At 42.5% G+C, this 13,491-nt stretch overlaps 1 protein-coding gene across 1 annotated transcript; it reads left to right on the top strand.

Moving 5' to 3' along the window:
* Positions 1-500: 500 nt before the first annotated feature.
* Positions 501-13,472, top strand: LOC141788277 (sodium/potassium/calcium exchanger 1-like). The gene is made up of 12 exons (XM_074667172.1): positions 501-760; positions 1,360-2,450; positions 5,783-5,938; positions 6,150-6,258; positions 7,945-7,998; positions 8,112-8,162; positions 8,638-8,715; positions 10,307-10,419; positions 10,769-11,014; positions 11,127-11,216; positions 11,311-11,477; positions 12,314-13,472. The coding sequence occupies exons 2-12, from the start codon at positions 1,524-1,526 to the stop codon at positions 12,561-12,563; spliced, it is 2,241 nt and encodes a 746-aa protein (XP_074523273.1). The 5' UTR covers positions 501-760; positions 1,360-1,523; the 3' UTR covers positions 12,564-13,472.
* The last annotated feature ends 19 nt before the right edge of the window (positions 13,473-13,491 follow it).

The following is a 13,491-nucleotide window of genomic DNA, read 5'->3' as shown; positions in this document are numbered from 1 at the left end:
GTTTCTAATTTAAAGGGTCTGATGTTTTCTTTTTTGGATCCTAGATTCTGATGTAAGTTTATTGAAGTACTATTTGAGTTTCTTTTACCTTTCACTTGGCATTTTTATTGTTTGGTTTAGATGATTTTAACTTGTGTAAGTCAAATTCTGCCTGAAAAATCCAAACTCGACTTACACAACAAGAACTACAGGTTCGACACCTGATGCTGCTATTCAGACACCACTTGCGTTTTTCTGACACGTTTTTCTAACTTGAAATTTAAATTTGCGTTTTAAAACCAATTGCTTCGTAATAACCACGAAACAAATATTTCCGTAATTGATCATTTTAAAAACACAACTTGTTTCTGTGTGTTTTCACATCTTGCACTTAAATAAGGAACTAAAATCAGCTCCAGAATGAACCTGGCCGCACCTCAAATACAGATCACTCTACCCGTGTCCTCGTGCGTATGTAATTACTCTGCATCCATCAGGCACGCGCTCAGAGGTCTCACCTCACACGCGCAGCTGCAGCCCCGCGCGCGCACACCTGTTTGAATGTTGGTGTACTGATACAGCAGCGCTATGTGTGAGAGGGAAGGTGAGGGGTGTTCGGTTCCTAATCCGATTAGCAGCATTATGCTGACTTTGGGTCAAGCCCGAAGATGCGGTGCGCTCCTGTAGCTCCCCAAACCCCGGAGTCAGCATCTCTGCGTCCGTTACGCACAGCTGGAGGGACTGTACGCAGCGACGAGGGGGCGAGCAGCCGTCGGTACAGGTAACACTTACTTAATGACTCTATTCACTGCTTTTAGGGTAGATTTTAATCCATATTTCTTCTTCACTGTCGACAAATGCAGAAATATTTGCTTTGTTTTTGCATTATTGTCCGAATGCCGTAAAATGTCGCCTTAGTGCGTTTCTTCTATTGACTCCTGTTGGGTTTTTCAAATCCTTTTTACCATCATGAAGTGCCAACTAATGTTTTATCAGTAGCTGTTGCGTGCGCGCGCGCTTTTCATCACGATGTTCCGGTGCGCGCGTGCATGCTATAGACTAATATGATTTGAGTTTATGTGCTGGATTTTGAGAACAGGTCTTTTATTTCTCTGGGTTTTTTTTTTTTATTTATCGCATTGATCGTGTTTTCACTTCGCTCCTGGTTTGTAAAAAGCCAAAGCCAGGGTGATTACGTAGCCATAGTAACAGGTGGCTGTCTGCATCCCCAACACATACACACACTCATGCACATACACACACTTCTCCTCAGTAGGTCTGCCTCTGCAACTATGTGAGCAAAGACATGTTTAAAAATACCTCACATGTTCATGATGATGATGATGATGATGATGATGATGATGTGTTTTCTGTCTTCAGTCCTTCCACAGGTTGAAGCAGCCGCTGCCTGCTGCAGAAGATGAGACGCACTGTGTGTTTCTGTGTTTGTCGCACCACCTGCTGCGTCCTCCTGACTCACCAAACTGCTGGAAACACTGAGGACTAACAATGCGTCTCTGTTAGGAGTCGAGACCACGAGGGCGATGGGTGCACACACGTCTCTGAGGAGGAGGCTCAGACGTGGTCGTCTCCTCTTCTTCGTCTCAGGTGTGCTGCTGTGTCTTGTCTACACTCTGACTCTGAAGATGCAACTGCAGGAGCCGCCGGCCTCCACCCATGATGTTGTGGAGGTCAACATCCGGACGGTTAGGGCATCTAATGAAACAGAGGATGATGATGTGATGTCACCTGAGAGCTCCAAACCTCCGTCTGTGTTGGTTGTAAACAGGACGGATATTGAACAGTGTATCTACGTAGATCCTCAACCACCCCAACCTCCCCCTCCTCCAACCACACCTCCTCCTCCACCCCAACCCCCCCACAAGAAGGGGGACTTTCCTGAGGACCTCTTCTCTTTGGAGCAGCGACAGCAGGGATGGGTGGCACTTCACATCCTTGGTATGGTCTACATGTTTGCAGCTCTGGCCATCGTCTGTGATGAGTTTTTCGTCCCCGCTCTGGAGGTCATCACCAGCAGCTTGGAGATCTCTGATGATGTCGCTGGAGCAACCTTCATGGCAGCTGGAGGATCCGCCCCTGAGCTCTTCACCTCTCTGATTGGAGTCTTCATCTCTCGCAGCAACGTTGGCATCGGCACCATTGTGGGCTCCGCAGTCTTTAACATCCTCTTCGTTATCGGGATGTGTGCCATCTTCTCCAGAGAGATGCTGCACCTGACGTGGTGGCCGCTCTTCAGAGATGTCACCTTCTACATCCTGGACCTCATCATGCTCATCGTCTTCTTCTTGGACAACAAGATCCTGTGGTGGGAGAGCATCCTGTTGGTGTTTGGGTACATCAGCTACGTCAGCTTTATGAAGTTCAACAGTCAGATTGAGAAGGCTGTGAAGACACAGATCAACAAACACGTCAGCATCGTTAAAGTGTGGACGGCAGAGGAGCCCGAGAAGGTTAGTTGGGAAAATGTTGTTTGGCAGTTGCATTAATTTCATTTGTCTCATATGAGTAGGCAGTGCATCATAACATGCAAAGATGAGAGATGCTGCTTTGTCCACAGGGGGCTCCAAAGTCCCAACTAACAAAATTTCCTCTAAGGAGCTTTAAATCAATGCTTATTTCATATTTTTGCACATTTTCTGTAAAGAGGGAAGTTCTGACAAACACAGACACATAAAGACAGAATCCTCCATCATTCAGCTCAACAAAAGCTGGATTCAGATAGAAACAGATGTCTCTGCAGACTTCATCTCCACACACAGTATGCTTTTGTTTCCTTTCATGTGCTCATGTTGGGACTGCTTCCTGCTCAGATACAGAGCAGTGATTTGTGGGTCTGGGCAGGTGACGGCCTGTTTGTGTGAAAGCCTTTGATGATGCTGAACAGAGGGGACTCCAGGTGTCACTGTGATGAAGATTGAAACGTCACAGCTCTGAAACCACAACATGTGCACGGATAAAACAAAGACAGAGCAGATATTTTAAGGCCTGAACATCCTCCTGCTGCAGACATAGAGCAGTGATGTATAAGCCTTTAATTAACATGCAACGCTGTGTGTTTCAGTGAGTCAAGTACTGCTGCAATGATCTTCAATTAACGTAAAGCATGTCTTTTTCTCCTTCAGTCTCTGCTCTGAGGGTAATAAAGCATGCTGACACATTAATGGGTCAGGGTTACTGGAATTCATCACATCCTCTTCCAGGTATCCAACGTGCATTATCATTCATGAGCATCCAACAAACCAGTTCTGCACATAGACGTTCTGAAGTGGGTGAGAGGGTGAGGAGCAGAAATCAGGCACCATTTGGATTCAGGGCCTATGTCCACCGACAAGGTTTTTTTTTTTGCTAGGCCTTTCTTGTGTCTTTTTACTACGTGAAATGTGTGCATTTCAACCTGTCAGCCTTTAGTGTTCTTAGCTCTGAAACGGTTCCAGCATCTGCAGGTTTTTGTCACTTTGGAAGCTGGAAATAGTTGAACTTTTGGAGCCCTGACACATTCTGGATCAGATGCCTAAAGAAGGTGACTGGTTGAGCTTTTGAGTTTAAGGCATCGGCCCAGACCATAGAAATATTTTATCCTGGGCTTTCAAAAAATTAAACAAAGACTGCAATGAGATGTGTTTGCTTATATGCAATATTCTACATAGTTACTTTTTGATTGAAAACAACTTTTCTATTTTATTATGTCTGAAATAATGATAGTCAGATGCAGAATTTTATACAAACACTTAACTTGAAAAGTGTGACAAGTTTGTCACTTAAACTACTGTGACATTAAACTAAAGTTGATAAGAAATTATTGGTGGAAAGACCTGGTCAGCAAGGTTATAATAGCTTTGGATTTCTCATTATAGTTTAGTTTTAGTTAGTTTTGAATTTTTTCCCATTACAGTTTAGTTTTAAATAGTTCTAGAGCCAGCATTCTAGTTTTTATTTAGTTTTGTTTTTTGCAACAAGGCTTAGTTTTAGTTTAGTTTAGTTTCGGTTTAGTTTTAGTTTTTTCATACCTTATTAACCAGGTGCAGGATTCAAAAAGGTCAGAGTATATATTTTTTAATACTGTTTATTTTCAAGTCCAACATAGTGCTCACTGCTCAGTCAATGCTGATACTGAACTGTTGGCTGCTGCCTTAAACACATGAAAATATTTAAACTTATTATAAAAATATAAACATAAATTATATAAAAAATAATGTTAACCTAAATTACATAAATTAACATAAATTAAAACTATATAAAACAATATAATATGAGCTTAAATATTTAGAAACTTGGACTCTAACAAGAAAGACAGACTTAAATACAATTAAATTCAGACTGCTCTAATTCATTGCTCCACCACGTTTCGTCGCAGCACAGCGCACAGCCAGTCAGTGCAGTAAACAAGCATGTCCCAGTACGTCGCTATGATGGTGCTGTGCGGCGCTGACAACTGCCTAAAACTGTCGTGAAATTGGTTGGGAAAATGTGTCGGATTAATTTAAATCCTAAAGGTTATTAATATTGTCAAAAACTAAAAGTAAGGGAATCTTCTCTATAATTTTAGTTAGTTTCAGTTAGTTTTGTGAACACAAGATACAGTTTTAGTTTACTTATCGTTTTTGATTTCTTTTCTAGTCTTTATTAGAGTTATTATATTTGTTATACAGTTAATGGGCAACAGATGCTTCAGATGAATTCTCAGTGTGTCTAAGACTTTGTCACTGTGTTCAGGGATGTTCCACAAGTTTCTTTTTCTTTTAGGGTTGCAAATCCTGGGAATTTTTAAAGTTTTAAACTTTCCACAGGATTTTGTGGGAATAAACTGGGAATTTATGATGAAGAAATGTTTTCATTTCTCCCTCTGTCCAACAAGGTGACACCCAGCTGTGATGGTCTTGGTTTAACACCTCTTAAACAATGGTCTTTTTTGAGCCTGATAGTGTGAATGTGTCTCTGTCACAGCTCCCAGTCTTCCAGTGCAAAGAGTGACCCTGTAAACAGGAGCAACACATCCTAGTTTAGTTTTATACACTTATATATCAGCTATAATATTCCCATAAGATATGTTTTTAATGTTGAACTAAAACAGTTTGAGATGGATGCATCCTGATGAATGTTTAGTGCGGTTAAGAGACTGCTGAATTATACTTGTAAAACTGCTTTAAAAAGCTGCAAAGCCAAACGGTAAGAGTAAAAATGTTGACCCAAAAAGTGAGCGGAGCTATTCGAAGTAAAGAACAGACCTTTAGGTTGACATAGAGCAGATCTCCAGTTGGATTAACTTGTGTGAGGCCCGAACTAAACCCCTCTTTATGCATGGTGTGTATTATTCCAACACCAGATTACGACACAGGCCCTGGCCTTCTGTGTGCCTATTTGAACAATGTAACTCCGAGGACAGATAGTATCAGCAGGAATGATGGAGGTGTCAGGATGAGGGGACAGAGAAAGATCCACTTTAAGGCTTAAGCTGCATGATGTGCTCTTTTGCTGATGATGAGAAATGCATGCTGTCCATGCAGCCGTGTTAGAGGGATTGGATTACTGTTTAGTCCTTTGTCGGGAACACCTCAGTACTCGGTCGAGCACTTCACTTTGCAGTAATCATGTCTGCAGCTCTTTGCACACATGCACTGCTCACCTGAATAGAAAGTCTTCACCTGGGCTTCATGTAAAGTCTCTTGCTGCTAAAACAACACCTCAGACCTGCTCTTCAGTTTGATGATGTGTCTGCATTATTATTTCTGCATGTGAACTGAATGTGCTGCTAAATGTTGGAGTGTATTCACTGACTTTACAGGAGAGTGAAGCTCCATCAGCACCTCCTCTCCCTCCTCCTGCTGCTGCTTCTGCTGCTGCACCAAAAGCTGAAGATCAATCAAAACGAGAGCCTGAACATCCTCCTGTCACCCCACAACACAACTCACATCCGCAGGAAGACAAAACCAGACTCAGGGTACCCAGGACTCATTATTACTTAGCATTACCAAATGTTTATTTTTTTAGCTGTGATGAAGAAGCTTCTATTATTATTAACCCACTTGCACTATATGTACTTCCCAAGTAATGATTTTGCATGTAACTGTGAAAGTTTAAAGATCTGATAATGAACTGTTACCTGTAAGTTTTAGCTGCATTTTGATCCCTCTCTCTCATTCTGTGTCCAGGTTCGCCCTGTCCTGCAGCGGGGTGGCAGCACGGCTTCCCTCCACAACACCTCACTGAGGAGCACCATCTTCCAGCTGATGATCCACACGCTCGACCCTCTGGGAGAAGGTAACAAGAAATGTCATCAGTTCAAAAGTAGAAAGCAGAAACCTTTAGATAACAAAACAAACTTGAAATGTACACTCACCGGCCACTCTATTAGGTACACCTTGCTAGTACCAGGTTGGACCCCCTTTGGCCTTCAGAACTGCGTTAATCCTGGAAACATTCCTCAGAGAGTTTGGTCCATATTGACATGATGGCATCACACAGTTGCTGCTCATAAAGGGATGGACATGGTCAGAAATAACACTCAGGTAGGCTGTGGACTTTAAACCATGCTCGGTTGGTACTAAGGGGCCCAAAGTGAGCCGAGAAAATATCCCCCACACCATTACACCAGCAGCAGCCTGAACTGTTGATACAAGGCAGGATGGATCCATGCTTTCATGTTGTTGGTGCCAAATTCTGACCCTACCATCCGAATGTTGCAGCAGAAATCCAGACTCATCAGACCAGGCAACGTTTTTCCAGTCTTCTGTTGTCCAGTTTTGGTGAGCCTGTGTGAATTGTAGCCTCAGTTTCCTGTTCTTAGCTGACAGGAGGGTCACCCGGTGTGGTCTTCTGCTGCTGTAGCCCATCTGCTTCAAGGTTGGATGTGTTGTGCGTTGAGTGATGCTTTTCTGCAGACCTCGGTTGTAACGAGTGGTTATTTGAGTTACTGTTGCCTTTCCATCAGCTTGAACCAGTCTGTCCATTCTCCTCTGACCTCTGGCATCAACAAGGCATTTTCACCCACAGAACTGCCGCTCACTGGATATTTCCTCTTTTTGGGACCATTCTCTGTAAACCCTAGAGATGGTTGTGCGTGAAAATCCCAGTAGATCAGCAGTTTCTGAAATACTCAGACCACGCCACGTTTAAAGTTCCTTAAATCACTTTTCTTCCCCATTCTGATGCTCAATTTGAACTACAGCAGATCATCTTGATCATGTCTACATGCCTAAATGCATTGAGCTGCTGCCATGTGATTGGCTGATTAGCAATTTGCATTAATGAGCAGTTGCACAGGTGTGCCTAATAAAGTGGCCGGTGAGTGTATTTGTATATTTTGCATAAACTTTTAGTCCAGCACAGCAGCTCCCCTAACTGTCTGTAAGTCAAAGTGACATAATAAACCTCAGCCACCTTCAGCCTGTACTCAGGCTCACCAGCCATCATCACTCGCTTTCACAGCACCTGGCAACCTGTGAGTCTTAATCAGCTTTTAAATACAGGCTAATAAAAGCTGGGTCAGAGCCAGAACAAGCTCTTTATCTCTGTGGAAGAGGCGCAGGAGAGGGACCAGAGCTGAGACTCATCACAGCTGTTTCTTTGTCTGGACTGTGAGGTGTTAGCATGAATGTTGACGGTTGTTCTTCCTCATACTGGTGTTCATGTGTGTAATTTCACAAAGTGATACAGAGCTGCAGGAGTGTGAAAGGCATTGAGCATAATCTGTGCAGAATGGGCCTGCTGTGTCTGTTACTACCTATGAGGAAAGATCAGAGGCCTTAGACACCGCAGACGAGACGTAGCGTCAAAAATGGCGGTGTGCTAGACTCTACTGACCCTGGACACTTTTGCATTTGTTCATGGAAAACTCAGTGTTGGTCAGTTTGAGAGGTAGTTTTTAATTTCAAGTCAAGGTGTAGTACTGCATAAAACATGTTAAAATATCAGGGTTAAAATCTGCGCTGTGGGTTTCTGCCTCAGAGTCCGCCCTCAGAGGGGCCCAGAGGACCCCCGGCCTGAGGAAAACCAGGAGAGGTAAGAGCGGGACGAGGGTGCAGACTTCTATTGTTGCACGAAATCAAAACTTTAAAAGCAGAGATTGTTGAGATGGATGTGGTTCAATCCTGGTTTGAATCTCTACCAACCAGAGACCTCTTTTAATGGTGATGTCAGAGGGGAGGGGTCAGTACAGAGGAAAGGTAAGACGTCTTTGTGTTGTTGTTGTTGTTGTTGTTGTTGTTGTTGTTGTTGTTGTTGTTGTTGTTGTTGTGCTCGGTCTGGTCTGTTTCCGTCTCAGAGGTTTGCTTGGTTTTGCATTTGAAGGCTTTGACGTTTGCCTGTTTTTGTGCTTGTTTCTGTGTTGTTGTTGTTGTTGTGAGGGATCTCAGACCTTTACACACTCCGGCTGTTTGGAGAACTTCCTAAAAAAGTATATTATGTTAAAAAACTCATTTTGTTTTAGGAGAGGGTTGGATAAATAATTCTGAATAAGGCAGCCCTTTTCGTAGTTTCAGTCTGTGCACACCGCTCTCACTAAACAGCTGATGAGTGTTGGAGTCTGAGGTCATCAGTGTGTTTGGCTTTATGATTAACTTCATACTCAAAGATACGCTGTTTTAGATAAATAGGAAAGATTCATGGGTTGCTTTTGGCTGATGATTCTCTAAATTGCAGCAAAGAACAAAGTCAAACCTCTGAACATCCCGCTCTCTGGGAAATTACAGAACAAGTCTCGTCACAGCTGCTCTGAAGGTGAGTTTGTAGAAACCAAATGACTCCATTTTCAGGTGTCACATCTTTACATAATGCTGTAAAGTTTCTATTTTTAGATGTGTCTATGTTGGAGTTGCAGACCCTGTGGAAACCCTGTTAGTATTCTGAACATCAGAGATGGTCTTTGGGGTTAAAGAGGTTTTTCTCCCCCATCAGTACAGCCACTCAGTCTGTGTGTTTGTGCGTCACAGTGTGTAGTGATTAGGTCCTTCAGACCCCGAGATTTGCTCTAAAGTGGGTCTGCAGGCTGTCTGGAGAGGCCTGAAGGAGCTTGAATCAATCAGAGTGAGGATTAACATGCAGATGGGTCCGTGTTTGTGTGTGTGTATGGGAGTAAACCCCTTTACCCCGACTGTCAGAACATGTTTATATACCAACACTCCAATCATTCCCATTGGCTCTTCAGACCTGCTGGATAATTTTATGATAGTTAACATTCAGAGTACGATGTAAAATGAAAATGTGACGGAAGAAATACTGTAACTTCACAAAAAGAAAGTAGAAACATCGACTGATGTAAAACACAAGGAGCAGCTAAATTTAGACTTTGGGTTAAAGCAGCTTTAACGTTACCTTTATTTGTTGAACCAAGGTTTTTTAAAGTCTTGTCTCTTTCTGCTTCTGTTAGTTTTATTTGAGAGGTGACCACGGCCAGACAACAGAATGGATCTAAAGTGGAGCATCTGCTTTAACAATATTTGTTGGAAAGAAACATCCACACTACACACAGACAAAGTTGTATTTTAGCTGGACATTGCAGTGTGTTGTCAATCTTGTAATAAAATTTGTTGAATAAACACTTGGAGGTAAGACTAAATCCAGAAAACAGGAGCATGGATTTTCAGAAAAAAACATCTCCTCAGTTATTGAATCTACTGACTTCATGTGTGGCCCATAGACAATAAAAGAAAAATGGACGTCCGCTTACTCGGCTGGAAGTGAGGTCTCCACAAAAACTGCTCCCCCTGGTGGCTGGCTGCAGTATAGGTTAAAAAATACGGCTTCCCAGCCATTTCAGATGGGCTGTGGTCAAACTTAAAAAAATTAATACAGCTCGTAGAAACGTTTTTCACATCCAATTGTTGTGCTGATTCAAGTCCTCTTATATCTGAAAACTTTCATTTTCATCAGTTAGACGAGGTTGAAAACAAGGTTTTACGTAACATTTATCGATGATTGACAGATGACGTTCTTGTGTATATTTTTCGGGGATTGTAAAATATGTCCAGAGGTAGAGTCAAGAAGTGATTAGACACTCGAAAGAAAAAAAAAAAGTCATTACTTTTCTCACCCAGCTCCACTCAGAATCCCTCATCGTCTTTACTGTGCCAACTCTGGAAGCATTTGCTACCAATGGTGGCGCCTGTGACAGGGGTATTTTGGCTTCAAAACAATACAATGATAACTGGCGGAGCCACGCTGTCCACACTACATACGGTCTATGGTGTGGCTGCCATAGTCGCCCTCTACTGGTCATGAAAAAGAATGCAGGTGTAAAGCACTTTGAAATTAATCTTGTTTTCCAAACATGTCACATTGAAAGTTTTGGTTCCTCTTTTTTTCCGCACAGATGACTACCCAAAGACAAACGCCGAGGTATCTGTTTCAGCAGGGGGCGCTGCAGTCGAGCCATCGACCTCACAGCCTCAGCCGAATGAAGAGACGAGAGAAAGGACAGCCAAGGTAGTCAAAAAGGAACTCAACTGGGTAGAAAAAAAGAAACCAGGCACAGAGGAAAGAAGTCACAAAACTAAGTCTTGGTTTGGACTGTGGAAAATTCAATTCGAGGACAAGTTTTGTGACATATAGCATTTTCTTATTCTCTATTCTACTTCTACTGTGCTCTAATTTAGCAGAGATTATTAATCTACTTTCATCTGACAGTTTAAGAAATTTTGGGTCGAGGATTTTGCCAAAAAAAAACTGAAAAAAATCACAAGAAGCTGGACTGGCAGAAAATGCTCTGCTATCTCAAATCACACGTTTCTATGATGACCAAACACTTGCTCTCATCTGTTTAACTCTCCTCCAGACGGCTGCTGGCGGGTCAGAGGGCTCAGAGGGAGGAGCCGAGGAAGACAGTGGGGGCGAGGAGAGGAGTGACACCAGTGAGAGTGAAGATGAAGATGACGATGAAGAGAAAAAGGAAGAGGAAGAGGAGGAGAATGAACCGTTGTCTTTGGAGTGGCCTGAAACCAGAAGGAAGCAGGCGACGTATCTGGTCCTGCTGCCCATCGTGTTCCCGCTGTGGCTCACGCTGCCTGACGTCAGAAACCCGGTGAGAGCAGAGAAACACGCACCAACTTATGAAGCTAAAAACTTCTACTCTGCTACTTTGTCTTTCTACTTCTTATGTCCCACAAGTCTTTGAATTCATTTATGTTTTCCAGGCGTCCAAGAGATTTTTCATCATGACGTTTGTCGGCTCAATCCTGTGGATCGGAGTTTTCTCCTATCTGATGGTGTGGTGGGCTCACCAGGTGGGTTGATAATCTTATACAGGTATTTACATCAGCTGTTTGGAAACACATGGTCCTGATCTACTTTCATCTGGTGTTGTGGTTTTTTGGACAGGTGGGCGAGACTGTGGGCATCTCAGAGGAAATAATGGGCCTGACCATCCTGGCAGCTGGAACGTCGATTCCTGATTTGATCACCAGTGTGATTGTAGCACGGAAAGGTTTGGGAGACATGGCGGTGTCCAGCTCTGTGGGAAGTAACATCTTTGACATCACTGTAGGGTGAGTCTGTCCTGGCTGGGGCTGGGACGATATGCTATTCTCACGATTTGATTCTGTTACAAACTTTTGGGGTACGATTAAATTGCGATTCTTTGATATTAACAATTTTCAGTTTGCTTTTCTAACACCAGACCATGTGAAAAAGTTAAATGGTGATGAAAATGTCTACAGACTATATCAGGAGCCATATTTTCCCATAAAATGCACATCATGCGAGTCAGAGAGAAACATTTCACCCTCTGCTGGAGAAAAGTGGTAACGTTTTTCTAATTCAGTTTATAAACAAAGACTGAAATAAAGAATTTGAATTGGAAAAATAAATTGTTTTTTGAAAAAGAATCCTGATTTAGATATTGCCAAAAAAAATCCCGATACATCGTTTTTCTATTTTTCATCCCACCCCTAGTATATTTATAATGTGATTTTATTGATACAGTTTTAGTTTGAAAAAAGTCATTGCTAGAAATCTTTAACCAGGCATTCAAATCAAATGCAGTCAAATGTTACACCAAGATGGTGAAAGTGAAGATCATGAGGCTTGTTGTTTCTGCCACGAATAGTTCTGAGTGAAAAAGCAGAGGACCTAAACTTGAACCCTGAGGAACACCAAAGTGATGTTATAAGTCATATTTATGCTTGACAGTCTTGTTTTTCTTCTGTATCCTATACAGAGCCAACAGTATGTCTTTCAGTTTGTTTTATAACCTGATGAAATATCCTCACAGGATCTTTGAGTTCTAAATTCTGATAAACTCAGGAAAGGGGTTAAAGAGATACTCAGAGAATGGGCTTTGTGTGAACTATAAACGTAACTGGAACTCACACTCTGCTTTCAGTCTGCCGGTCCCGTGGCTCTTGTACACCCTGTTACACAAAGGCGACCCTGTAACCGTGAGCTCCAACGGCCTCTTCTGCGCCATTGTGCTCCTCTTCCTCATGCTGCTCTTTGTCATCATCTCCATTGCTGCGTGTCGCTGGAAAATGAGCCGGATGTTGGGACTCACCATGTTTGTACTGTACTTTGCGTTCCTGGTTCTCAGTGTCCTGCTGGAGGATCGCACCCTCATCTGCCCCATCTCTATCTGAGTGGACAGACGCTGTCAACACTGTAAACAAGTCAGTGTGTCCAGACGGGGTCTGTGCTGTCTGTGGGAAACGTCTGATAGAGGAATAAAGCCTTAAGACAAGAGGCCACCTTTGTTCTCCTTTTTAATGTCGGTTCAGACTAAAAACAACAGGACGTCTCTTCCTGCAGCATCATTTATAAGACTTTGTTTTATTTTAAACCCAACTTGTGTTTGTTCGTGTTTTGTGTACACCAGGATGTTCGTGTATGAAAAAAAAAAAAAAACAATTTGTGAACAAAATATCTGAGAGACATGGGTGCTCTCATGAAAAAACATACCACTACCGCCCCACTTCTTCACTCCAACACATGTCCCCTGAGAAATATGCGGGGCCTCTGTTCAAACAATCAGTGATCATGTGTGTGTCAGGCTGTGTTAGCTCTAAGGTAACCCTCACAGGTGTCAGTGTGGCTGTCTTGTTAAATACTCTTGTTGGATTTCGGTGGATGCAAACGTGTATTTTCATGATAGGGAACGCTATCCGAATCAAAAGTCCATGCTGCAATAAATTATTTTTCTAACAGTAATGAACTGCCTGTGGTTTCTTTATACAGCTTTCTTACACTCATTGAGATGAAATACAGAGATCTTTGTGTTAGATAAATATGTTTAAGTTGCATTTCTGTCTAGATTTAGTATTTGAAATTTAAAAAAACCAAACTATTTCAATACAACCACAGTAACGTCATGGTCCTTCAACCAGCTTTTGTTTTTCTGGCGGTGTCGGCAGGTGCTGTGTCCTGCTGGACAATGAAATCAGCATCAAGCATGAACAGATTTTAAATTTCCTGTCAGATGGCTGCGTTGACTCTGGACTTCAGAAAACGGTGGATCAACAGCATTTAAGAGTTCAAGAGCAAAGTGGAGGGTGAACAAATCCTTGCTGT

Source organism: Halichoeres trimaculatus, unplaced genomic scaffold (assembly GCF_033239565.1).
Source record: "Halichoeres trimaculatus isolate MK-OKI-2021-1 unplaced genomic scaffold, fHalTri1.1 fHalTri1_scaffold_3, whole genome shotgun sequence".
In the NCBI taxonomy this organism is placed as follows: domain Eukaryota; kingdom Metazoa; phylum Chordata; class Actinopteri; order Labriformes; family Labridae; genus Halichoeres; species Halichoeres trimaculatus.
This window is presented reverse-complemented; position numbering and strand designations above follow the sequence as displayed.